Here is a 24,867-nt window from a genome sequence, read left to right on the forward strand (position 1 = left end):
TTCCAGCTGCATTTGCACCAGCGTTTGCATTGGTTTGCTCGGGGAAACCCCATCCCCGTGACCGCGGGACCCCCGCGGTGCCGCCCGAGGGGCGCAAAGCCCGTCCTTGGGCGCGGAGAATGTCACCGGGCTTTTTTTGGCCCGAGGTGACCTGGGTGAAGATCTTGTCCATGAGACCTTCACCCAGCTGGGTATCCATGTGCATTTGGTACGTGCTCGCACCGGGCAGATCCCTTCTGATCCCCGCAGGGGAAAGGCAGAGGGGGACAGAAGCTGCCGGCTGCATCCGCTGCCAGCTCCTGCATCCCCGAGCCTCCCTCCTTCCCTCCCCGCTGCCTGCAAATTCGACATCCCATCGGGTGCTGGATACAGCCACCCTGCGGGAGGCACACCCGAGCCGGCAGAGGGGCCGGGATGATCCCCCCTCGGCAGGGATATGCCGGGGTGTTTGTGCTAACAAGCCCGGCGTATTATAATTTCAATGGAATTTAAAAAACAAAATAGTCCTCAGACAAACGACTCTGCAGTGCCTCTGCCAGGGCCTAAGATCTGCTGCTATCTATTTTTTAATAATTGAGGGTAATAAATATGTATTTCTTTCTCCTTTCTCTCCGTACGCCGCAGCTTGTCAGCTCCCTGCGTCTCTCCTCTGATCAGACCCCATCTTTGCCGCGCGGAAAGGAAAAGAAAGGGGGGAAAAAAAGAAAGAGAGGGGAGAGAAAAAAAAAAAAAAAGATTCTTTAAGCAAAAAGGATTAAAGCCTTGAAAGTAGGTCTACCCGAGCTACTCGGCTCTTCCTGCTCCCTGCCAGCCGCAGACAGGGCCAGGGACAAGAGGAGCATCCCCAGGTGGTGGAATTCGTCCCCGCGGGGTGTTTTTGGGTGCAGAGCCCGGCTGGGCAGCGGCAAATCCCCCGGGGAACGGGGCTGTGGCTGGGCAGAGCCGCCGGGTAACTTGGCACACCGCTGCTCAGAGCCAGTTCTGCTTCGGCGGCAGATATTCCCCGGCTTATTATTCCCTCCGGTTTTCAGATGGAGATTTTGGCTCGACGACGTGGAGGGGGTTTGGCAGTGGGGCTGAGCCCGGGCCAGGCTCCGGGACCCCCCCGGCCTCGGGATGCTGGGGCGGAGGAGGCGCTGGTGTGAAGGAGGCGGCTATTTATAGCTTCCCTCGGCTTTTGTTCCTTTTCCAGTAGAGCTCCTCTCGAAATAGAAACAGTGCCGACTGCGCGGCCGCTCCCGGGGCCCAGCCCGGATGCGGGGGGCACCTCCCGGCCCGGGGCGGGGGGATACCCCGAGCTATGAGATGCTTTTGCCTTGGGCATCCCCCCCATCCCGCATCCCTTGAGACGGGGCTGGTTTGGGATGGGCAGTGGAGGCTGCCCCACTGCACCCCCCGTGTGCTGGCGATGCCCATCCCGACCCTGAAGGGGATGAATGGCTCTGAGGGGAGCATCTCTGTAGGGTGACAGCTCTGGGTGTCCCTTGGGAGAGCAGGTGAATCCCTCGGGAACGCCCTGACACGGTCTGTCCCCATTTTCCAGCTCAGTAGTTCCCTCTGCTTTTCCCTCCCAGCATCCAACAGCACCCCCTTGCTCCCCCCACCCCCCTCCCCACTCCATCTCTGATCAATATAGCTGGGAAAAACAAAACAAAACAAAGTAAATATTTAATACGATCCAGGGAGCCACAGCGAGCGCTCCCCCCGTCTGTCTCCTCCAGCAGCCGCTCGCAGCAGCTCCCCGGCCCTAATGAGCCTGAGTGCAACAGGGATCGATGGCAGAGGCAACCTCTGCACAGGGGTCAGCTCTGCCACATCCCCTGTGCTGCTCTGGGGCTCAGGCCTGGCCCCCTGCACCCCCCAGGGCTGCCCGCCCTCCTCATCCTCTTCCTCGCGCCCCGTTTTTCCTCTCCTGCCTCCCTTTTGTCATTTCCAGTTGTGGGAGGGATGAAGGTTCTGCTGCTCCATCACAGCCCCACGGGACATGAGCTGTGGCAGGCATCAGCTCGGGGCTGGGGGCTTCCTTGGGGTGTGTGTAGGGCTGGATCCAACATGGGATGAGTGGAGCAGATCCCTTATGGATGGAGGTGGGAGCCTTTGGGAGACCCCAAATATCTTCAGAGCTGGTGCTGGCTTTTTAACCAGTGCCAGGACAGTGTCTGTGTTTGTGATGGGACCAGGTCCCTCCTCCTCATCCTCTCAGCTGCATCCCCTGCTGTCCTCCAGAGACTCCCAGGTGCTGACAGAGTTTGGGAAGTGCCAGTGCCAGGTAACTGACAGGCTGGTCCTGGCAGGACCTGCCTCATTGCACTCCAGCTCTGCATGTTTTCCGAGTTTGGATGGTCCCTGTCACTCCAACACCAATGGAGATGCCAGATCCTGTCACCCTGACCCAGCTGCCCAGCACTGGACGGTCCCTGTTGTGCCCACCACCCATAGGAGAGGGACCAAGCTTTGCCCCCCTCCCCATGCAGCCTCATCCTGCCCTGGTGTCCCAGCAGGATGCAGAGGTGGCACACGGGAGGCAGAACCTGGGGGGGCACCGGGCTCTGCTCCTCTGCCACCACAAGGCTTTGCAAATTGTTTTTCCACGGAAAAGTCAGTTGTCCTTGGTAACACCTGGGATGAACCCAGAGCTGAATTCCATCCCTGGCATGTGATGTGAGGGATGCCCACACTGCCTGATGCCCCTCATCCAGCACTGCCAGACCTCCAGCGCTGCAAACCCTCAGCCAGGCTGTGCCCGGGGATGGGAACTGCATTTAGGGCTGGAAAACAACCCAGTGTGCCCCGAGCACGGGGCTGGGAATGTGCATCTCCTGCCTCCCAGGTGATGCTGCTGAGCATCCTCCTGCAGCTCAGGGTGTCCCAGCAGGCAGAGGGCTGCAGGGGTGCCAGGGCAGGGCTCCCCCTGGGAAGGGCAGCAGCGGGAGCAGGAGCTGGGACAGCGGCGCAGGTCCTGCGTCACAGATGCAGCTTGTGGCAAAGTGCCGAGGAAGTTTTGCAGCAGCATTAGAAAATGTTGACATGTTTTTTGAAACAATTTCAGATCTGATATCTGCGCCAGATTGAGTTTGTAACCAGCTTTATTGTTTAAGCCTGCTGGGATTTCATCAAAGGCGTCTGCTGTTTACCCAGAACCATTTCATTGGAGAAAACAGCAAACAGACCTGCATTTCTATCTGATTTCACTTTTTCCTTTTCCTCCTGAATTTAAGTGCTTGTGAAAAGCATGGCTGATAAGGCAGAGCGGTGTGGATAAATCCCGAGGACTGGCGGTGGATGCTCTACCAGCTGCTCCAGCTTTATTAATAGACTGAAGGCAGTTGCTGGACCAGCTGCTGGGTGCCAGCCTGGAGCCAGGCACCCGCCCCGGGGGCAGCTGGATGTCCCCAGATGGTTTTGGGATCTCCATCCCGGCAGGCTGAGCCGAGTCATGACTCCTCAGGATGCCCAAGGCTGGGAGAGGATCCAGGCAGGGCTTTTTTAGTGCTTTCAGTGTGAATTCAGATTTAAACTGTGAGGGAGCCAATGGCTGTCCCTCCCCAGGGAGTGACCCCGGCAGGCAATGCGCTCTGTCACTCCCTGACAAGCCAGGCCAAGGCAATGCAGCCTCGGGAGGCAGAGAAGGATGAAGGAGAAACCAAACGAGAAAGGGGCTTGGTGTAAACTGCATCAATCCTTCTCCCATATCCCTGGGGAATCCAGTGGCTGCCAGCCTGGCTCTGTCTTTTGCCCATTGCTGACCTTGGAAACACACTGGAGAGGAGGATTTGGGACTTGAGACAGGGCCCAAGAGGCTTTCACAAGGAGCTGACCCGGGGGCTGCAGCCCCCTCTGTCACTGACTGCTTTGCTCCAGGCATCTTCCCACGGCTGCATCCTGGTCACCCATCACCAGCATCTGCCTCACTTGGGGATGGCCTTGGTGGCTGTTCCCACTTTTCCTGGTTTTTGGGACAGAGACACAACAGGCTGGGGTTGGTGGAGTACATCCCACTGCCTTTCCTGGAGTCCCTTTGGTATCCTCCAGCTGTCCCAGGTGCTGGCACTCCCTGGGCAGGTTGTGCCAGTGGCACCTCGCTGGCACTCGAGGGCTTGTCCTGCCCATCGATCACACCTGCACGGTGACAATGTAATTTTTATCTCCGGTTGTTTGTTTCTCAGACAGAACTACTTGTAAATTCTGAGAAGAATATATATCCCTGCGCATGACAGACCCAGCACAGGGCGATTAATCTGCCCTCTTAAGACCTGAATACAAAAGTGTCCCAATGTCACTCCTAGATGGGGTGTCAAGCCCTGGGGCAGCACTTTGGGGACATGCAGGGACCTGGTGGCAGAACGTGCCCAGGTCCACGTGATGCTTCCCAAATACTTATTGCACTTCCTACCAGCTCCTGTGGTCCCTGACTGATATTCCAGCTCTCCAGTCTCAGGCTCCAGCTCCTCTTTTTGGAAGGTTTATGCAAATAGACCTTCTTCTTTTTTTTTTTTTTTTTTTTTTTTTAATTCCTCGCCGCTGCTGCTCTGCTGTGCCCCAGATAGCAGAAGTGCTGAGGACAGGTGTTTGCGTCAGGTCCTGCGGCACCCGCGTCCCGCCCGGCCGAGGGGAGGAGGGACCGAGGGGATGCCCCGGGGGGAAAGGGGCAGGGAGCAGCCGGCAGAGGCCGAGGATGGAGGGGGAAATCTCCTTTAATGGCTGCACTGCGCCAGTGAGGATGGGCATTGATGGCAGTGCAGGTCTATCCAAGCCCAAGCGTGGCTCTGTCCCCAGGACAGGCGTTGGGGTGACAATTTGGGCTCTGCAGCATCCCACAGCCCCGCTGGCAACACCCTCTGTGTCACAAAGCCTCTTATTTACAACGTCCTGCTCGGGAGCATCTGGGAAGCGAAGCGCGTCATTTCCAGGGAGAGCAAAAAATGCTGCATATTTCAGTGTCTTTTGAATTTTTTAGGTTTCCCTGAACTGTGCTAATGGGTTGGTGGTGGCGGGGGGGAGGTGAGGGCCCAGCCCAGCTCCCGGCCTGCCTTGCTGCTCCGCCGCGCGGCCATCACTGCATTGCTGCTCTTAAAATATTCAGTGCTGTTGGCCACAATTTCACAGCGGGTCAAAGCACGCCGAGCCAGCAAGAAGGAGGGAAAGTGTGACAACGAGATTAACCCCGGCCCGGCAGGCCCCGGCCGTGCTCGGCAGGCTGAGCACGATGTGCTGCAGCCACCTCGTCCCAGGGGACCGGCAGGGAGCCCAGAGGGGCCACGACACCCAAAATCCCTCTGGCTGCCCAGTTTGGCTGAGCTGGTGGCATCACCTGCAAAGTGGTGAAGGGACGTGGAGAGCACTGAGTGCTGCTGGGAGCACTGAGCATCCCCTCCTTCTCCAGCAGGAGCCTGGCCATGCAGCGGGATGAGGAGCTGAGGATTCCCCCAGTTCTTGGGGATGTTGCTGAAGAGCCCTCAGTGCTTTTCACCCCAAGAGGTTGTGGTCCCCAGGCCTTGCAGAGCCATCAGTTGGTGCGAACGGTGGAGCAGCAGATTTACAACGCAAAAGAGCAGCTGCTTGAGCCCTGTTTGCTGACAGGGATTTAGTAATCCTGTCCTCAGCCCGGAGTTTGCTCTCAGAGTCCCTGGCTGTGCCTGCCAGGCTTTTCTAAGAAAACTTCTGAGGCTGGGGGAAAGAGGTGAAGCAAAGCACGTGGTCTGTGCAAGGAGCATGGTGGGCGGTGTCTGTGATGCTGTGTGGAGCCTGGGGTGGATGAGGGATGTTACCACAGGGAGAAGGTGTGTGCCAGGCTCAGTCCTGGGAGCCACGCGTTGTTCAGAAGCTGGAGACCCCCAGGAACTGCCTCTTGCATGGGCTGGGACACCCTGCGTGGCCAGCTTGGCTGAGGCTTGCTCTTGCATCTCCTGCACTTTTCCTTGGATCCTTGGTCGCGTGCCACGGCTCCAGAGCTCGGCACCAGCAGCACGGATGGCTGCGCACGCAGGCGCCGTGTCACCTGCAGGAAGTGCTGCAGCTGATGGATGCTCTCCTGGGCTTTTCAGACCACTGTGGCTGATTTATCAGTGCCTTTCCAGGGGTCAGGCTCATGCCATAGGTCTCCATGGACATGAGGTGTCTGCTGGGTTGGGTGTTCTGGCAAGCACTGTGACCATCCTGCTGTCCCTGGCAGCCACCTCCAACCTGGAGGCAAGCAGTCCTGTGTGACACCTCTGTCACTGCCTCATCCCCAGACACACCCACTCATTCCCAAAATCACCAGGGATGTGTTGGTGTCTCTGCCGGGCTTGGGGCTGGACCAGCAGTGCCCTCCTTGAGCCAGCCCCGTGGTCGCCCTCCTGCACCCTGTGCTGGTGGCTGGCCAAGCTCTTCTCCCTAATTCTCCTTATCCCTGTTAATGTTCCACCAGATGTTCTCATTATCCATTTAAACATATAATCCTCCCCCGAATCCTGCTAAGCTCCTGGCCTCCCCGATACCTCATGGCAGTGCTGTTCCACAGGTTAATTATGCATTTTTAATTAATCACCAAGCAGAGAATGACCCATGAATAAGGGATATGAAGATCCTTCAACTGGGAATAGTTGGCAAATTGTCCCCAGGCGGGGCCATGCTGGTGTCATGGTCTCCTTGAATAACAAGAGTAGCTCTAAAAATTCCTGGTTTGTGGCTCTGACATGACTGGAGGTTGTGACAGAGCTGTGCCTGAGTGGATGGGACCCCTCCTGTGCCTCATGTCCCCCTCCAAATGGGGAGGAACCACATCCCCACCAGAGCTGTCTGTGTCCCACCTGGAAGTGATGGAGCAAGCGCAGAGAGGAGGAGGAGTGAGGCAGGGAGGGGGAAAAAAAATCACATGTTGTTTTAAAAAGGCATTTTTGAGTGAACGCTGAATAGGGTTTGGGAAAATTGCCTGAAAGGCCTGTTCTCTGCAGGGACGGAGCCTTTCATGGAGCAGGAGTATTCTGAAACTTAATTGCACATTTGCACGGGCTAGTGTTTTTATTTCTCTCAGGTCTCCGAGGTGGTCTTTGAAGATTGCTGTCTCTCTGTAATGGTTTTCTTTATCTCAAATAAATTCCGCACACCTGCGAGGTGGAGCTGCTTGAAAGAAATTATGTCGGAATTGGCTCTCGATTTAATAAATCTGCAAATGGAACTGGGATGCAGAGAGGCGAGGTGGTTGGTGGGGCTGCCTGCACCTCCTCCCTGCTCCCCACCCCTCCTCTCCCTTCCCTTCTCCACCAGCCTGCTCTCAGCCTCCCCGTGGGCCGGGAAGAGTGTGGGGCTGAGCAAATCGAGTCCAGATCCTGCCTTTTCCCCCTGCCAGCCACTGCTGGCACATCTGAGGGGGCTCCACTGAATGCCTGCCAGCGCAGACCCCTCCAGTGCCCACCTGGCTGCCTCCCCCAGGAACGTGCAATCCTGGCACGAACCCATCTGTGCTTCCAAAAGCTGCCATTAAAATCCCTAGATCTAAACACTCACTTGATGGAGATGATACTACCAGCTGAATGCCCAAGAGGAATTCCCAAGGAATGTCCTCAGGACCCTCCTTCAAGGAAGTTCGATGCCATTATCATTCTGGCCTCACTTGCGAGCTGCGGTTTGCCCCGGCAGCCGCCCATCACACGCTGCTTCTCCTTCTCCAGGAATCAGTTCCGCGGCTCCCCGGCTCACCAGGGGGTGTTTAGCCAGCGCTCCATTTTGGAAGCAGCTCGAAGCACGGGAGAGAAGCCTGCGGCGGGGCTGTGTGCCGCTGCGGCAGGCGGACACAAATCCCCGGGCAGCGTGCGCCGGGCAGCCCCGGCCGTCAGGCGGAGAGCGATGGGCGGCCGCGGGAGTACACAGACAGGTTAATGGCAGCCGTGGATGCTGCACAATTGGATTTCACCTCCCCGCTCCTTAAGGAATCAGCAGCTCTCCCTTGCTCGGAAAGCCGGCCGTCCCCCTCCTCCCGTGAGCCTCGGGATGAGCTGTCACCCGTGGGTGACACCAAGGGCCATCCCGAAGCCTCCCTGCCCCAGACACCAGGACGCCCGCAGAGGCCGTGCCACCTCCTGGGCGCGCCCCGGCTGCTCGGGCTGCAGGTGAACAAGGCGCCGGGAGGTTTTATTGCATTGCTGGATTTTGTTCCACCCTGTTATTGGCCGCGATTGAATTTGCTGCCGCGGAGGCAGGAGCCGGCGCAGCCGGAGCTCCCTCGCCGCCCGCGCCGCTCCGCTGGGACCGTGACCTTGTCTGGGCGCCTCCCTCAGCCCTCGGCTGGGGAATTCGGAGCTGGGCGTTCCTCTGCCTCCCACGGAGCATCCCCGCGTGGTCCCGCTCCCCTGCCTGAGCCAAATCCTCGCTCTGCTCCACTTTTAAGCGTTGACCTTGGAAATGCTTTCAGGGAAAGCATCTGCCTTCCCAGCTCTCTCCTCTCTCCTACCTGACTGTGTTCCTCTATCCTCATCTCCCTGGGCAGCTGCTGAGGTTTCAATGCCATGGGCATCACCACAGTGCCTGAACCCCTGTGCAAAGCATTCCCAAGTTTTAGTCACACTCGCTGGTTCATGGTGTCAGCTGGGAAACAGCATCTCACCTTCCTCCTGCCCTGCTCTTGCACTTACGTAAAAAACACCTCAGTTTCCTGAAAATGTAGCTTCTTGGCTCGTTTTCTCTTTGCACAGAAAGCTGTGTGGCAGCAGAGCTGGCAACATCCCACCTTCCAGTGCGGGTGGCCTTGGATCAGAGCAATCCCGTGTGGTGGCCCAGACCCCAGCCCTTACAAAGACACACCGCCATTCCCGGTGCATTGGGAAATGCAGCTGCGAGGGGTCAGTGGGCAGAGCCATCCAGGAAGGCTGTGGAAGCCTCATTCTCTCGGTGTTGACAGCACCAGCTCTTCTCCCCCACCAGCTGCACCATTGCCTGTGCCCTGTGATTGAATTAGGGGGCTGTAACCCACCCCCCTCCCCTCCCAGCCCCGTCCCCGCCGCGCCGGGCGCAGAGGCTGAACTCGAGAGCCATAATTGAATAAGGCTCAGGCAGACAGTGCTCCCATAGCCGTCGGGATCTCTCGCCTCTTCCCTGCCCAGCCGTGCACTGATTGATGCTCCCAGGTGATGGCTGGGATCTAGCCTGGGATTTGTGGTCTTTTCCCAGAGCAGGAAGCTTGTGGGGTGAGCTGGAGCAGGAGTGGGGTCATGCAGGCTGGGGGTGAGCGTGGTGTTGGTGCTTCACTGGGCTGACCCTTTATCTGAGGAGGAAGGAGAGATGGGGGGGCAGAGGGACCCCACTCCTTGCAGCAGCTGCTGCTCTCAGGCTACCTGGGCACAAGGAGTTAAAAGTTGCAATTAGTAAAGTGCTGACGGTGGGAAGGTGGGGTGGAAGCAAGCGGCACTAAATGAATCCTGAAAGGTTATTCCAATAAGCAGCAGCACAGTTTCCAGCTGCGCTCACTTTCCTGGGAGCTGGGGGACAAGGGAAGGGATCCAGGATGAGAGACACCAGGTGGGATGAGGGATGTTGCTGGAGGATGCTCAGGTGCCAGCAATGCCTGCTGGAGTGGAAAATACGGCAGGGGAATTAAAGCAGGAGGGGGAGAGGCCACCACATTCCAGAGAGGCTCATCCAGGGGTGTGGTGGGTGAGTCAGTGCCCCCAGGGGCTTTTCCACATGCTCCAAAGCCTGCCACAGGCACGGAGCCCCTTGAGCACGGGTTTGGGAGTGGTGTGAGCCAGGCTGCTGGGGCAGGGAACCCTTGGAGTGTGGAGAGTGGTCTGTGAGCCACAGGGGGGGCTGCAGGGAGGAGCATCCCGGGAAAGGCGTTGTTCTTCCAGCTGAGCACACAGGAGCCAGCCGTGGCCTCTCCCTGCCAGACGTGGCTGTTCCAGCTCTCTGCTGGTGCAACACCACGAGCTATTATTAGACTCCAATTTTCCGTGGGTAGCTCTGAACTCCCCAGTGCCTCCAGCAGCTCGGCAGATGCCAGGATCTGCTGGCACTGGTGGGGACAAGGGTCCCTGGTGAGTGCAGAGGGGTGTGGGTGGCAGTGAGGGGTGGCAGAGCCCCCCCAGCACAGGGACATGGAGAGCTGAGCACCACAGCCCGGTCTGGAGCTGCAGAGCAAAAGGCAATTAGTTGTCTAATGAGAGGTTTGGCTGATGAGGAGGGCACAGAGCCCCTGGAAACATTCCTTGGGTCAGTGGTAGGTGAGAGAGATGCTGCCCCAACAGAGATGTGGTCTACAGGGCTCTGCACCTCGCAGCACACCTGGATTTCACAGCATCACTCCAAAATGGAACCACTGCATCCCCATCACTGCCATCCTTGGCAGGAGGCACGTGGGAGCACAAAAGGGCTGTGGCACACCCACAGGCCAGCCCATCCCATGCCAGAGGAGGGCTGGGGCTGGGGTGACATGGCATCTCCTTGCTCCCACCCTCTCCCAGCCTGGTTTCCAAGCAGGAGTGTTTAAATGCCTTTTATGTTGTGACTCAAATGATGAAAGGCCTGAAAATGGGACTAACAAAGACGAGTTGTACTTCAGAATAAAAAACCCATGAAAGCAGCAGATGCTGTCATAGGAATAAATTGTATCAACAGCGATCAGATGGGAAGTGAAAAGTCAGAATGGAGTTGTTCTGTCTTTCACGCTTCCAGCGAAAATTTCTGGGTCCATGAATTTACCCAGAATCAGGTAGGATGAAAGACTCTGTCTGACAAGGCATTTCAAAGGATCTGGGAACCTCCAGAGATGTGGCCACTTGGACAGGGAAATGGGGCCCCTCAGTTTTAATGAGCATTTCAGTTGCCTTCCTTTATCCTTCTGCCAAGATCTTATTTTTGTTTTCTTTTCTTTTCCCTTAAAACTGCCGATTTCCGCTCTTTGCAATTTGTTTTAACTTTGCAAAACGTGCATTTGAGCCACCCAACACGAGGAGGAGGAGGGTAGAACATCTCCATCACTCCATCCAGCCCAACCTGTTGCTCCTCACCATAAACCCCTCCTTGCTGTGGCCAGCCCAGATGTTCCAGCACCACCAACCTTCATCGTCTTCCCAGCCCTGCAATGATTTCCCATCTCCCCTTTCCACAGTGACAGGATCCTACTGTCTTTAGGCTGTAATTAACAGAAATTAGGCTGTCAGGACCTTGCAGCCCCATCCCATAATTACTTGGCCTTGCTGTGTTGGAGGCACAGGATCGGCGGCGGGCTCGAGAGCAGCCGGTGCTGGGAGCACATCCCGTTATCAAGCTATTTTTATTAAGCTTTTAATGCAGGCATTTGCGTGGTGCTGGGGGATGTGCAGCATCTCCACAAAGTCCACTCCCAGAGGGATGTTCAGGGGGATATTTTGGGATGGAATACCGGCACTGGAGCTAGACAAGGCAGGATATTAGCAGAGCGCCGCGTCCTGACCGCGTTCATCGCTTAATTCCCAGCACCCAACTGCTCCAAACATTCAGATTCCAGGGGGTGGCAAAGCGTTGCTGCTCGATGCTCAGGTCCCCCACATCCCCACACACCCCAAGAGCTGCGTGGGAGAGTGACAATGCCCAACATCCAACTGGGCACATGGCATTTCCCACCGGCTCATTAAGCCTCCGAACGGCCCCGGATGCCGGCCGGAGGAGCGGCACAGCTCAGCTCTTCACACTGCTCTGCTTTTATCACTGCCTTTTTCATGAGCTGGTAAAAAGTTCAGTGCAAAGCACAGGAGAGGTCTCTGAAAGGCAGCCGTGCTCATGACCCAGCATGCTGGCTCCAGTGGGGACGGGGTTTTGCTGGGATCTGCAGTGTTCACTCAGCTGCCGCGACCCGCAGGGATGTTGGCTCGGAGCGCTCCTGGCATCGCCCTGAGAGGAGACCAAGGGCACAGGGAAAGGTGCTGCTGCCCTTTTTGGGTGTGGGAGAGAGACCTGAGGCTGTGGGCTGGGCTCCACAATGACGCCAACGCTTCTTTTTTGGTTGGGGGGAAGAAAATGTGACAGAGGCGGCAGCTTTGATGCCTGCCTGTCCGTCTCCTTCCCCCCTGCTGCCGGCAGAATGATGTGCCGCTGAATGAGGAAGAAGGTACACGACAGGCTCCAATTTGCCCTCTTCTGCACCAAACACAAGGACATCCAGTAAATCTCAAACGCAGGGAGGCTGAAAAGGGATGATGAAAGAGAGCCCATGAGGCACAGTGCAGAATTCGCCTGTGGATCTCGGTGGCACAGGACACTGCCGGGGTCGGGACTCGGCAGGATTGCAAGTTTACAGGACTAATGCCCTCCCTATTAGCTGTGCTTGCATGAAACCATCTTTGCCTCCCTGTGTTGGGTTGCTGTCCACTCCCAGCTCCAGCCAGGTAAAGATCCATCCAGCACATCCCTGCTTTTCCACAGCCTCCAGTTTTTCCATCTCCTGTGGATGTGTGCTGGATGGGGCAGCCAAGCGTGCGCTGAGAGCCCGGGCAGCTGTCACTTTGCTCTTCCATCTCATATTTGCTCAGTTTTGGCTGTGTTTCTGATCCTAAAGAAACCCTCCGTAGCTCCTGGCCAGCTGCTGGCAGGGAAAGGGGCTGGTGGATCTGCTTTCCCTACGCATGAGCTTGTTCAGCGTTTGATACCGATCTGGCTGGTGCTCAGCTGGGGTGGGTTTTGTCATTTCATCTGCAATTGTTTTGCTGTAAAGCACCTCGAAGGGTTCACTCCCCGGCTGTTTTACAAAGGACATCGTTCTTATTACTGCTGTGAATGAACTGCTTTGCATTTCTGTGAATGGGAAGGAAAACTTGTCACCTCAGGACAAAAAGGGAGTGGAAGTATCTGATGATCCCCTGAGACGCCTCAGACAATCCACTAAGCTCAAGTCATCCTCCTGTATTTCTTTCCTCGGGGGCAATTGGAATTATTAGTCCCTTCTTAAGGACCTCGAGATCTCCCTGTCCTTTGCCAAATTCTATCCTGGCCTCACTGCAGGCTGCTGGCAAGTCCTGCCAGAGCCCTGTCCTGTGCTGGGGACCAGCCTGCTGCCTGCTGGGGTCAGGACAGCAGTGCCAATACCTGGTGAAACTCCTGTCCCTGCCTGGAATCCTGCTCAGGGTGTTCCCTGGTCCGTGCTGTTCTCTCCTGGAGAAGCATCCTGGTGTGCACTGACACCTCCAGCCACAGCAGCACCCAAGGCTTTGACTCACCCATGCACAGAGAGATGAGCCTTTCCCTCCAGCATTCCTGCACTCCAAAAAGGTCCCAGGGGCTTTTGAGATGCGCAGTGGGGTGAGACACAGGGACACAATAAACCCTGCAGCAGACCCAGGGAAAGAGGATGGGCTGTCTCCTCTGATCTCCAGGGACAGGACATGTGGGAATGGCTGCCCCAAGGGAGGTTCAGACTGGACATCAGGAAGCATTCCTTCACTGAGAGGGTGGTCAGACCCTGGAACAGGTTTCCTGGAGAGGTGGCTGATGCCCCAAACCTGTCAGTGTTCCAGAGGCGTTTGGACAGTGCCCTTAATAACAAGCTTTAGATTTCGGGCAGATGGAACAGATGACAATTGTAGGTCCCTTCCAACAGAAATATTCCATCCCATCCCATCCCAGATCTGTCTCCAGTTGCTGCAAGCAGCAGCCCAGCCTCTGATTTAAACACTCTTCTCCCAAAGCTGAGGCACTGGGGTTGTTCCCTGTGCCTGCAGCCGCAGGACCAGCAGCATCCCACTGCAGTTTCCCACCAAGGGCATCCCTGCCATGAAAGGTGTGCTCAGAACTGGGGTTAAGCAGAGCAGATTATACTGGGGAAACACACTCTACACTCCCTCTGCTTCTGCCTGTGTTAGTCCTGAAAGAAGCATTTAAATTAAACAAGTTTCCATAGCCAAGTTTCAATCCCACAGCCACTTCCACCATTGACCTCCTTTTTTCCCCCTTTTTCTTTAGCTTGAGAGCAGGAGGAGGAGATGCAGACAGAGAGGAGTGCTAATTAAACAGGGAGTTCCACATTAGGGTACAAATCCTCTGGACTAGCACAAACCCTGCCAATTTCTGCGTTTATTTATTATTTTTTCAGCACAATTGTAATTTCCAATGGTGCCTCCAGCACCAGGAGAGAGTTCAGGGGCTGCTCTTGGAGAGGATTAGCACGCTGGAAGCATTATTACTTTCCTTCGCTGTGAATTCAGGAGTGATTCCCTGACGGCTGCACTCTATATAGAAGTGAATCGGTGCTAATTTGTTTTTGAGGATCACACATCCACCAACATGTGAAAGACAATCCTGCTTCTCGATGTATATTTTGAGCCAGTGCTACAGCAAACAACAGAAAATAAGCAAGCAGAGCAAGCCAGACCTCCCTCGCCCAGAAAGCCAGAGCTGGAGAAGAGCGGACTTTCATTGTTTTTTTGTCTGTGTGAGTTGGTTCTGCATCTTTCCAGAAGTGTTTTGGGTTTTGGCCCTGCTGCCCATGGCAATAGAGAGCCACGGAAAGCCTCAGGGACGCCGTGTTGGACGGGATGTCAGAGAGACTGAGCGTAAAAGGCTCCTTATTTTTTCCTGTTCAATCATCCTCGAGTTTAACTGCAAGAGAGGAATAAATGAACTAATTGAATCTGTAGCTATGGAGGGACTGGGCACCTGGCAGGGGAGCAGCAGCCCCACCACCCATGGCTCCTCTCTCTTTGTCTGTGTGATTCAGAGGGACGTGGTCTGTGGGGAGATATCAGAGCTGGCTGAAATGGAAGACAAAGCTATTGTTTCAAACAGAGCTATTGATTTTTACATTATTACACTATGAAATTTATGGTCTGGTTTCAAACTGCAATAGGAGTTAATGACCACCATCCAGAAACTTCCAGGTGACCTTGGCCTTGACTTTGGTGGGGGAAGGTGAGGAGCTCCAGTTACCAGGTCAGCAAAAGTAAATTGAAGTTGCAACGCCCTAAAGGACTGGATTTTGGGGTGCTGCTGGCTCTGGGTCTCTGCCTTGAGCTTGAGCTCACTCCAAGCTGGTTGACAGCCATGATGGAGTGGGGAAATTGGACCTTCTCAGCTCCAAACAAAACTTGTTCCTGCTGTTAAGCCACTTTTTGCCCCCAGCCAGAAACACCATGATGCCCCCAGAGCTCCTGAGCGCGGTTCTCCATCCTCATCTGACCTCCCAGCACAGCTTGGCTGCCCAGGGGTTTGCTCCTTTCAGTCACAGCTGGAGAAACACAAACCAAGGGGCTCAGGGATGGGTGAGGAGCACCCAGGGAGAGGAGGCAACACAGCCCAGAGCAGGAGAACCCCTCTGAGAGGGGAGAGCAAAGGGCAGTGCCCAGGGCAGGCAGCTGCCTGCAAAGGCCACGGTCCATTCCTGATTCCAGCTCTCCCATCTCAGTCACAGGAGGAGGATTTGCTCTCAGAGTGATAAGAGGGTGTTTGTACCAGTTAACACACGAGATACTGGTGACACAGAAGGGTTTGAAAGGCACTCCCCAGTCTGCAGCCTTTTCCTGGCTTTTCTTTACAAGGTACCTCCTGATGCATCTTTTGGCACCAGTCTCTTCCCAAAGCTTTCCTTAGCACTATTCCTTCCAAATTTCCTTGTATGCTTCTTCCTGTGGGAACAGTGTTTCCACTTGCCAGCCAAGGAAGGCAATTTCCAGCTGCTGGAGAAGGTTTTCTTTTCCCTTGTAGTGCCATCTCCCTGGAACATCCCTGATGCTGCACCCCGAGCTAAAGCCGTGTGAAGCCAGTAGCCTCCAAGCTCATCTTCTGCCTCGGAGGTCATAATTGCCATTAAATCACAGCTTGCCTAACCAAATTATGCAAAACCGAAATTATCTCCAATGATTTTTATGTTGCTGAAATGTTCCAGAACTGCCGGGGTGATGACTGGGGGATTGGGAGCAGCTGTCACTCCATCAGAAACCATAACTCCAAACAGCTGGGATCTGTCAGTTATTTATGACACCGGTCGCAAAAAAAAAAAAAAATATAATAAAATGATGAAGGTGGATGGGTGGCTGCCACTCTCTGGCTGAGAAGCAGCTCGTGCAGAAAGCAAAGCCTCGTGTCCCGGTGCTGGGAGCTGCAGCTGATGTTTTGGGAGCAATCCCAGGGAGGATGCTCCTGCTGCAGGACCGTGGGGCAGCACCTAAGGGGCTTTGCACAGAGGCTGAAAGGGAGCTGCTGCTCACTGGGGAATTTAGGCTTTGTGGCAGTCAGCATGGGCGTGTTTATTTTATCCTCTGTGTTGCAAAAAAAAAAAAATTAAGAAGAAGAAGAAGAGGAAATAAAACCCTGCAGCTGCTAAGCAGGGTCTGACACTGCTTTGTCGAACCGTCCCAGATCCTGAGTTTGGCTCTTGGCTCGTGCCCAGTTGCTTTTGCTACTCTGTCCTTGCCTTTCATCGTCCTTCACTTAGCTGATGAAATTGTGAGCGTTTGAGGCTGCTTTTTCTCCCTAAACAACAGTTTCTCTCGATGTGAACATCCAATTCTGAGGTCGTTCCCAAGTTTCAAAGTGTACTTTCCCCCCGGGGGTTGTAGTCATGTCTTTGTGCACCAGCTTGTTAGGGGTGGATTTTGAAAAATCCTTTGATAGATCCAGGGTGGGAACAGGACAGGAAAATCTCTGTGTAGAGCTCAGTGAGGTGCTGGTGTTAGAGCAGGTGTGAGTTTGGCCTCAAAAGAGGGTGAGTGATGAGGAAGCTTCTCCTTTTTTGATAATCCCAGCTGTGAGCAGATGCTTTGTCCCCACTTGTAGCACACTCTGGTTAAGTATTATTATTTATATTATGTAGTAGCTATACATAGTGTTTTATGGCAGTAAAGATACATAAATCAGCAGCCAGAAGAAGAGGGCTTTGCTCTAAAGAGCTTATAAATCTAACAGCTTGAGCAGCCCTGGTAATGGACACAGTAAGCAGGCAGTCAAGTTGCATGTAGACATGAGCTAAGATGGGTCTCCCAAAGCAGATGGTGGGTTTAGGAGAGATTTGGAAGAGAAGCAACCTGCTCCATCCTCGAGAGCGGATTCTCCTGCTGGAGAATTAGACAGGCTCTGACCCACATAAGCTTGTCCGGGTGGAGAGGTGAAAATATCCAGCTGGGAGAAGCAGCTCCCCAAGAGGGGGTGCTGGGGTTTGTGGCAGGGCTGCCTTTTGGGGTTGTCCTTCAGGTGCATCTCCTCCCCAGAGACAAACCCATCCTTGTCCTGACTGATGTCTTGGCCTCGAGTCTGAGCCTCCTAATGAAAGTAAGTGGCATCATGTTCTAAAGAAACCGAGTTCCTGTTCTAAAGAAACCCTCAGAGGTACAGTAAAGTGTTCCAAACCTTAAAAAGCAATAAAACTGTCGGGGCAGGTACACCTGGCTCTCTGGAGCAAGTGGCACTGCAGAGTCAAGAGTCCCTGCCGTGGTGGCAGAGAAGTGCTCCAACCCTTCAAACCATCTGTCTTTGATCCTGGGTATCAAACCAGGGTTTTTTGTTGTTTTTTTTTTTTTTTTTCAAATTTCTTCCTGTGCTGGCACCGGCCTGGGAGGAACCTGGTCTGGGCTGGAGAGGGATGTGCAGTGTCTGGCTGATCATGTTGGCTCCGGGTGTCTGCATTCCTCTGGCTGCCTTCAGCTCCTGCACAAATTGAGGCTTCACGCTAAATGCATTACACTGTATAACAATTAATCCCGTGCTACATATAGAAAGTCCTTACTCATCAATAATGCATGTGGGAGGAGTGATTTTCACTCTCAGTAATAAGGCTAAGACAATGGAAACAAGCAGGTAATGAAGAACATTTATAAAGATGTTAATCTAATAATGAGTCTAATGCTGTTAAAAGTAAGACTGCAAACTGGACGCATCCAAAGATAAATTATTTCAAGCATTCATTAACTGATGCCTAATTAATGCCCAATTAGAGGGATGTTACATGGGAAATGGTTTGGACAGTCAGACGAATTCATTCCAATCACTGAAACCTCAGTCAGAGGCAGGAGGCAGCAGAAGGACTCGAGCAGAGGCCGGGTGACACAGCACATCCGTGGGAGAAAGGCAGGAGATAAACACCCCTTTGCTGGTTTTATCCATGTCAGCGGGGATTTGGTTTTACTCACTTCACCAGCAGGTTCCTGGAGGATTTTTCTGTGCTGCTTTTGAAGCTCTCCCTCCCCGGTGAGCTCTGACACTCGGGCTGGTGACCCTCCGTGTGCCTCACAACCTTTACAAGATGAAGTTGAAAGGGCTGAGTCAGGAATAACAAGTTAGACAGGGTCAAACTCTCAGGAGAGCCGGGCTGGGGCCTCTCAGGGGGCTCCCATGGTGTTTTCCAGTCTGGGCAGCCCAGGGAGACCCAAGTGCTCCTGGCTGTCACACCTCAGTGGGATTTGGCAGCTGCATTCTCAGTGCTGGTGTCACCAGCCTCAGGAGCTTCATGGCTCCATGACCTCTTTGCTTTTTGGGCATCTCATTCCCAGATCTAAACTGGGACCAGTCCCAGAGCATGCCAGGAGCAGCTTCTCACAGCACTAAGCAGTCAGCAGGTTTTACAGGCTTGGAGGGAAGGGAAGACCACAGGCCTTGTGTGCATTCACTGGGGAGTCCAGACCTTCATGGAATCACAGATTGCTTTGGGTTGGAAGGGACCTCAAAAAACATCTAGGGCAGAGCCACCTTCCACTAGGACCAAGTTGCTCCAAGCCCCATCCAGCTGGCCTTGGACACTTCCAGGGATGGGGCAGCCACAGTTTTTCTGGTCAGCCTGTGCCAGGGCCCCACCACCCTGGCAAGGAAAATTCCTTCATTATACCTAATGCAAACCTACTCCCTATCCAAGTCCTGCTCCCCTGTTCACCCATTTTTTCTAAAAGTATCCGTCCTTCTGTTTCCCCATTCTCCTTACTCCCAAGTTGCAGCAGGGAGAAAGACATCCTTGTCTTTTCTTCCCGCCATCCTATTCTCGGGAAGCCGAGAGCCAGTAACAACCCCAGCCTATCCTCACCGCCATCCCTGGCTGCAGGAATCCCATCTCTCTCTCCATAGGAGCTCCAGCCATTAACTCACAGCCTCCTGTTAATTAAAGAGATGGACTCAGTTCCCTCTGACCTTTACCTCCGGAGTTATCCCCGCAGGCGGTGAGCTGTTAAACGCTGCCTTCCCTTTCGGCAGGAGCCTCTACCTTGGCCATGCTCCAGGGAGGCCTGGGCTGCCTTGGTCCATCACCATGCATTGCTAACAGCCTCCTGTCATCACCATCCCTACACGTGAAATCCTGTATGCTCCCAGATCCCTGCCCAGCTCCACCTCCCGTCAGTAATCCCGTTAGCCTGGCAACTGTCGTGTCACGGAAGAGCGCATAAAACTGTTGTTTGGAAGCAATATGTAATCTTCCAACCTGCTGCGTGTAGCTGGGAGATGGTTTATTGATTCAGACCCTTGTGATTTGGTATTTGCAATAACAGACTCTGCATGTGGGAGATCGTCACAGCACTTGTGCCTGGCAGGGTTTTACTAATAAACATCAGACCTACGGAAGGCGCCGTGCTCCGGTGTCACCGAGGTAAGACGGTGGACGTGGAGCCGTCCCACCTTGGTGGAGCGCATCCTCCAGTTAAAAAACCCAGCAGAACGTGTCTGCAAGCGCTGCTTTATCTCTCGCATCGGAGGGCAATCGCAGTATCCTCAGGACACCGCTGTTTCCCAGGCTGTGAGTGGCAGCCAGGGCTCCCGTTCTGGCAGGGAGCTCTGGGTAGTCAGCACGACGCTCCCACCAGCGCAGCCCCTCGCTCATGGTGCAGAGGCACGACAGCAAAGCCAAAATGCTACGGCAGTGACTTGGAGAATGTTCCTTTTCCTACACAGCCGTAGGAGTTGTCGCGAATTCAGCGTTCCCGACTCACCAGCCCTTTTTGGCAGTGGCGCAGGGATGAGACATCCCTCCTGGTAGCCCGTGCTTCGTTTCTGAAGGGCAGTGCCTGGAAGTCGTCCCCCTCACTCCCATTCCCAGGCAAGGCTCGAGCCCATGCTTTGGGCAGCGATGCTATTTTTTTCCCTATTAACCACTGGCTCTTACTGGTGATTTATGGAGAGTCTGAATAACCCAGTTTATCTAAAATATGTGGCAACTTTGCCTTGAAAGGATGGGTCCGGATGGACGGGTCACCTGCTGTTAACTCAACGGCAATAGATCTCCATACCAGGGAAAAGGCAACAGCAACCAGGCAGTTATATTTCAAACACAATTAATAAGAAAACAGTGAGGTTTTTGTGCCTCCAACTCGTATTAGGCTGTAGGCACTGAAAAGAGGGACTGTAAAAGCCCAAGGGGTCCCGGCTCTTGGACTAGCTGGTGATAACGACGTGGAGTAATTAGAGATGAACTCCACTTCCACTCTCGTTTTTCAGATTAGTACAAGCTGAGTAGGACTCGTGGGCAGGATGGCACCGGCAGCTGTGCGCTGCTCCGCTGTTACTCCTTTTCCCTGCAAAGTCCAGAGGCAGAATTCATTAGACATGAGCAAATTTTGCGTGTAAGAGGAAAAAGCCAAATCTAGGAGGAAAATCTGAATGAGAAATGACAAGTCTGGTGCAATGAGTCTGAAAAGCCACTCGGTGCAGAAGGAATAGCCTGAAAGCAAGCCTGGTGCGAGGAGTGGGAGCGAGACGGGAGCGGGGCGGCGAAACCCGAGCTCTGAGGAGCGGAGCAGAGGGAGGGGATGGTTCTGCCTCGTTCTCTGCTTCTCTGCTGCGAGAAAGCCCCAGTCACAGGCACATACTGCAGCATTAGAGGATGCAATATGCTTTGCCACAGGACATCCATTTAAAAATATGTCTGAGCATCCCACTTCCAAACGGAGTTTTCGGCTCAGCCTTTTCCACCAACTGCTGACAACATATTTCCCTGTAAATCATTCGGGTTTCGGGGTGGATGGTGGTGTCTAACAACTGTAGTGAAAGGAGACGGTGGGGATGGGTCTGTGCCTTTGGGGGGAGTGGGATGCGCTGCACACGTGTGATTTTAGGTGCTTCGCTGGGAATCGCTGAATCTCTGCAGCTTTTCCTCTCCGATATGTGCAGGCGATTTAACAGATGCATTTCAAGAGGAGTGGGGACACCTGCGAGGGTTTGAATTTCCCCTGTTTGCTCTCACACCGCGGCGTTTCCTTGCCTGCAGGCAAAGGGGCTCTGCTGCCTGCGCTGCCAGCGTGAATTCTCACCGAGAAAGTTTCTCCTGCCTGTTCCGGGCTGGGAACACAACCAGGCGCCTGTTGCAGGCAGGGAGAGGAGGCAGGGAGTACTCCATACATCACGTTTTAGCTGCCGTGGGTGATGAGCCTACTCATCACAGCCGCGTGGGTAATTCATGAGCAGAGAGGAGGGCTGAGCTAATTGGGGGCGTTTTTCACCCGGAATAGTCTCCACAGCAGCGATGGGTGGGCGGGAGGTGCCCGGTTCCCGCTGACGCCGCTCTCCCCTCTCTCCGCACAGGGGGGTTTGCGGAGCTGCTGCTGGTGCTGCTGGGGCTGAAGGTGCCCGCTGCCCTGGGCTGCCCCACCGACTGCGTGTGCTACCCCTCCCCGATGACTGTCAGCTGCCAGGCTCACAACTTCGTCACCATCCCCGAGGGCATCCCCGAGGACAGCGAGAGGATCTTCCTCCAGAACAACCAGATCACCTTGCTGCTGCGGGGCCACTTCAGCCCTTCCATGGTCACCCTCTGGATCTACTCCAACAACATCACCTTCATCGACCCCAACACCTTCGACGGGTTCATCAACCTGGAAGAGCTGGACCTGGGGGACAACCGCTACTTAAGGGCTTTGGCTGCAGACACTTTCCAAGGGCTGGTGAAACTCCACGCCTTGTATCTGTACAAGTGCGGGCTGAGCTCTCTCCCCAGCGGGATTTTCGGTGGCCTCCACAACCTGCAATACCTTTACCTGCAAGACAACCACATTGAGTTCCTTCAGGACGATATTTTTGTTGACTTGGTTAACCTCAGCCATCTTTTTCTCCATGGAAACAAGCTCTGGAGCCTCCATCAGAACACGTTCAGGGGACTAATAAACCTGGATCGGCTGCTCATCCATCAAAATCAGCTGCAGTGGATTCATAGGCGGGCTTTTCATGACCTCCGAAGATTGACCACCCTTTTCCTGTTCAATAACAGCCTCTCGGAGCTGCAGGGGGACTGCCTGGCCCACCTGGGAGCCCTGGAGTTTCTCAGGCTGAACGGGAACCCGTGGAGCTGCGACTGCAAAGCCCGTTCCCTCTGGGAATGGTTGCACAGGTTCAGAGGCTCCAGCTCCAGCGTCATCTGCGAGTCCCCCGAGCAGATGCACGGCAAGGACCTCAAGGTGCTAAGAGCAGAAGACTTTAGGAACTGTTCGGGGTCCGAGTCGCTCCACCAGATGAAAACACACACCTTCTCCACGGCGGACAGAGGAGCCTCCAAATCCCACCACCCTCACCACTCCTCCAAGGAGAAGGGGAAGGAGCGAGGGGCTGAGAACAGTTTGCACAGCAACCAGCCCGGCTCCCGGCCGGGCTACCGCAAACCCGGCAAGAACTGCACCAGCCACAAAAGCCGCAACCGAACCTCCAAGCCGGTGTCCCTGGGGCCGCGCAAAAACGGGCAGGAGGTGCCAGACTATGTGCCTGACTATCAGCACAAATACAGCTTCGGGGCCATGCCCACGCTGTCCCCCAAGCGCAAGGGTAAGTGCACCCGGCGGACGCCCATCCGCCCGCCCAGCGGGGTCCAGCAGGCTGCCGGCTGCCCGGGGCTCAGGGCGTCGCTCCTGGTTTTTCTGGTGGTGTTGGCGGCCGTCATCCGCTGAGCCCCCCCAGCCCCGGCCGCGGACGGAGCGGAGCTGTACTGCCACCAATCTACAAAGGACCAGAGTTTCTTTTCTTCTTGTTTTTTTGTACGTGGCTCAGCGTTGGCCTGGCGAAGGGAAGAACGTTGTCTCGGCTTCTGAGGGTTGTCTCCGCGCCCGGCCGGACTGTGCCGAGCGCAGCGGGAGCAGATTAAAAAGGCATTATCACACCTTGTCACAAACAGCCTAACCGAGCACCTACAACAATAACAACAAAAAAGCCAACCTTACAAAAAGCAGATAACAGGGATGGTAACCAATTCGTCGGTGACAGCACCCAGACAAATGGACTGTATCCATGCTCCTGTGAAATCCCGTTCGTTTGAGAGCGCTCCCAGCGACCCCTCCAATTACCGAAAGGAACATAATTGCTGTAAAAACCATCACCGATTAAGCCTACACTGTTTCTCTCTGAAAGTGAGTGCAAGGACACTGATACCGATGTAATAAGGACATTTGGTTCTCCCACGTTTTAGCCCTTTTGGCTCCAAACCCAGAGGCCAAAGTTGGCTGGGAATCTCTTAGAAGACAATCTCAAACCCCTGAATATCTCAGGCATTACAGCAGAACAGGGCTTGGAGTAGCCAACAACCAAAGGAAAGACTGATTAGAGGTGGAATTTAACAAAACAAACAAACAAACAAACAAACCAAACCCTAACAAACCCAACACATAAAGAAATGAGGTACCTGCAGGAGGTGTGGTTTTTGTAACCATGTTCACACATCTGAGAAAAACACCCCAACAATTGCACAGGCTCCCCCCTCTTCCCCTCAATTATCCATATGTATGGCTTACAATGTTTATAAACTATATGGAAACTGTATCTTCAGAACTAAGGATTGTATTATTGAATTTATAGCAGACCAGTATATGATTTCTTTTTTTTTTTTCCTTGAGAAAACAAACCGGCAGCAGTGCCTACAGATGCTGAAAGCCATCGGGCGGGCTCAGTACACGCGGGGGAACCACAACGGACCAATGTTCTCAGCAATTCAGAGCACCAAACTCTGGGAGGTGTTGGGGGGTGGTTGTGTGCGATGCAGCAAAGTCCATACCCAGAGAGCCAAAATTCACCCTTACATCCTAATTTTTAACCGGTGGGGGGAGAGAGAGAGAGATTAATTAGCCCAAATAAATAGAGCCATAGAGCTCTGTCTCCGGAGAGCACTCGAGGCCCCGGGGAGGAAAGGGGCTGGTTTTGGGGCTGGAGGCAGAGAGGGGCTTCCCAGCCGTGGCAGTGGCGTGAGGACCTTTATAGCTGGACTAAGGTTTTCACTGGGGCAGCAAGGAGCAGCTCCCAGGCTGCAGACAGACCTGACAGAGTCAGGAGGGGTTTTGTTTCTTAAAAGGAACAGATTCTGGAAGAGTCAGAGTAGGGGGAAGCTACAGCTTGTAGAGGGGCCAGCGAGAAGCGCGGTGCCCGAGGTTTCTGGTCCATGGCAGGAGAGAGAATTCCGTGGTCCAAGAGAGCTGTACAAAGGGGGTTGTGGGGAGGTGGAGGAGAGGGAGCAGGGCATTCTGCTCCCCTCTTCCTGGGTGAAACATGTGCTGGAGGGATGTGTTTGCTGGTCGGGGGCATGGCAGAGCCGGCAGCTCCACCGACAGCAGCCCGTGGGCTCGGGGAGGTGCTGCCCAGATTCTGCAGCTGGTGTGAATTCCCTGTCAGCGTGGATGTGTGAGACCAAACAGACACTGAAGTTAATGAAACAAGGGAAATAAAAGTGATCTTGGACAAGAAAAGGCTTCTGTTCTTTCCATAACCATGTCTCTGTGGTGGTGTTTCGAGCCTGTGGCTCAGGTGGGGGGCTGGAAATGCTGAAAAAAAAAAACAGCTGCAGTTTTCCATCAGACACACAATCAGCTCCAGGAAGGATGGGCCAGCTGGGGGAATCTGCTCTCCCAACCACCGTGGGGAAGGGGAGAGGGTATTTACACAGTGGCAGATCCCTTGGAGGTATCTGGAAATGGAAAGGGAAACTCCCACTGAAAAGAGAAGCAGAAAATTCCCCGATGCACTTGTGTTTACAAGCAGCTGGAT

The 24,867-nt window shown here is 54.4% G+C and overlaps 1 protein-coding gene across 1 annotated transcript in view; it reads left to right on the plus strand.

Moving 5' to 3' along the window:
• RTN4RL1 (reticulon 4 receptor like 1) overlaps positions 1–24,479 on the plus strand; it is a 29,376-nt gene extending 4,897 nt beyond the window's left edge. Inside the window, exon 2 of the mRNA XM_084218863.1 lies at positions 21,436–24,479. Within this exon, the coding sequence (XP_084074989.1) occupies positions 21,436–22,787 (1,352 nt within the window). The 3' untranslated portion in view covers positions 22,788–24,479. The remainder of the gene's footprint in view (positions 1–21,435) is intronic.
• Positions 24,480–24,867: the final 388 nt, after the last annotated feature.

This window comes from Fringilla coelebs (assembly GCF_963513975.1).
Source record: "Fringilla coelebs genome assembly, chromosome: 20".
NCBI classification, from domain to species: Eukaryota; Metazoa; Chordata; class Aves; order Passeriformes; family Fringillidae; genus Fringilla; species Fringilla coelebs.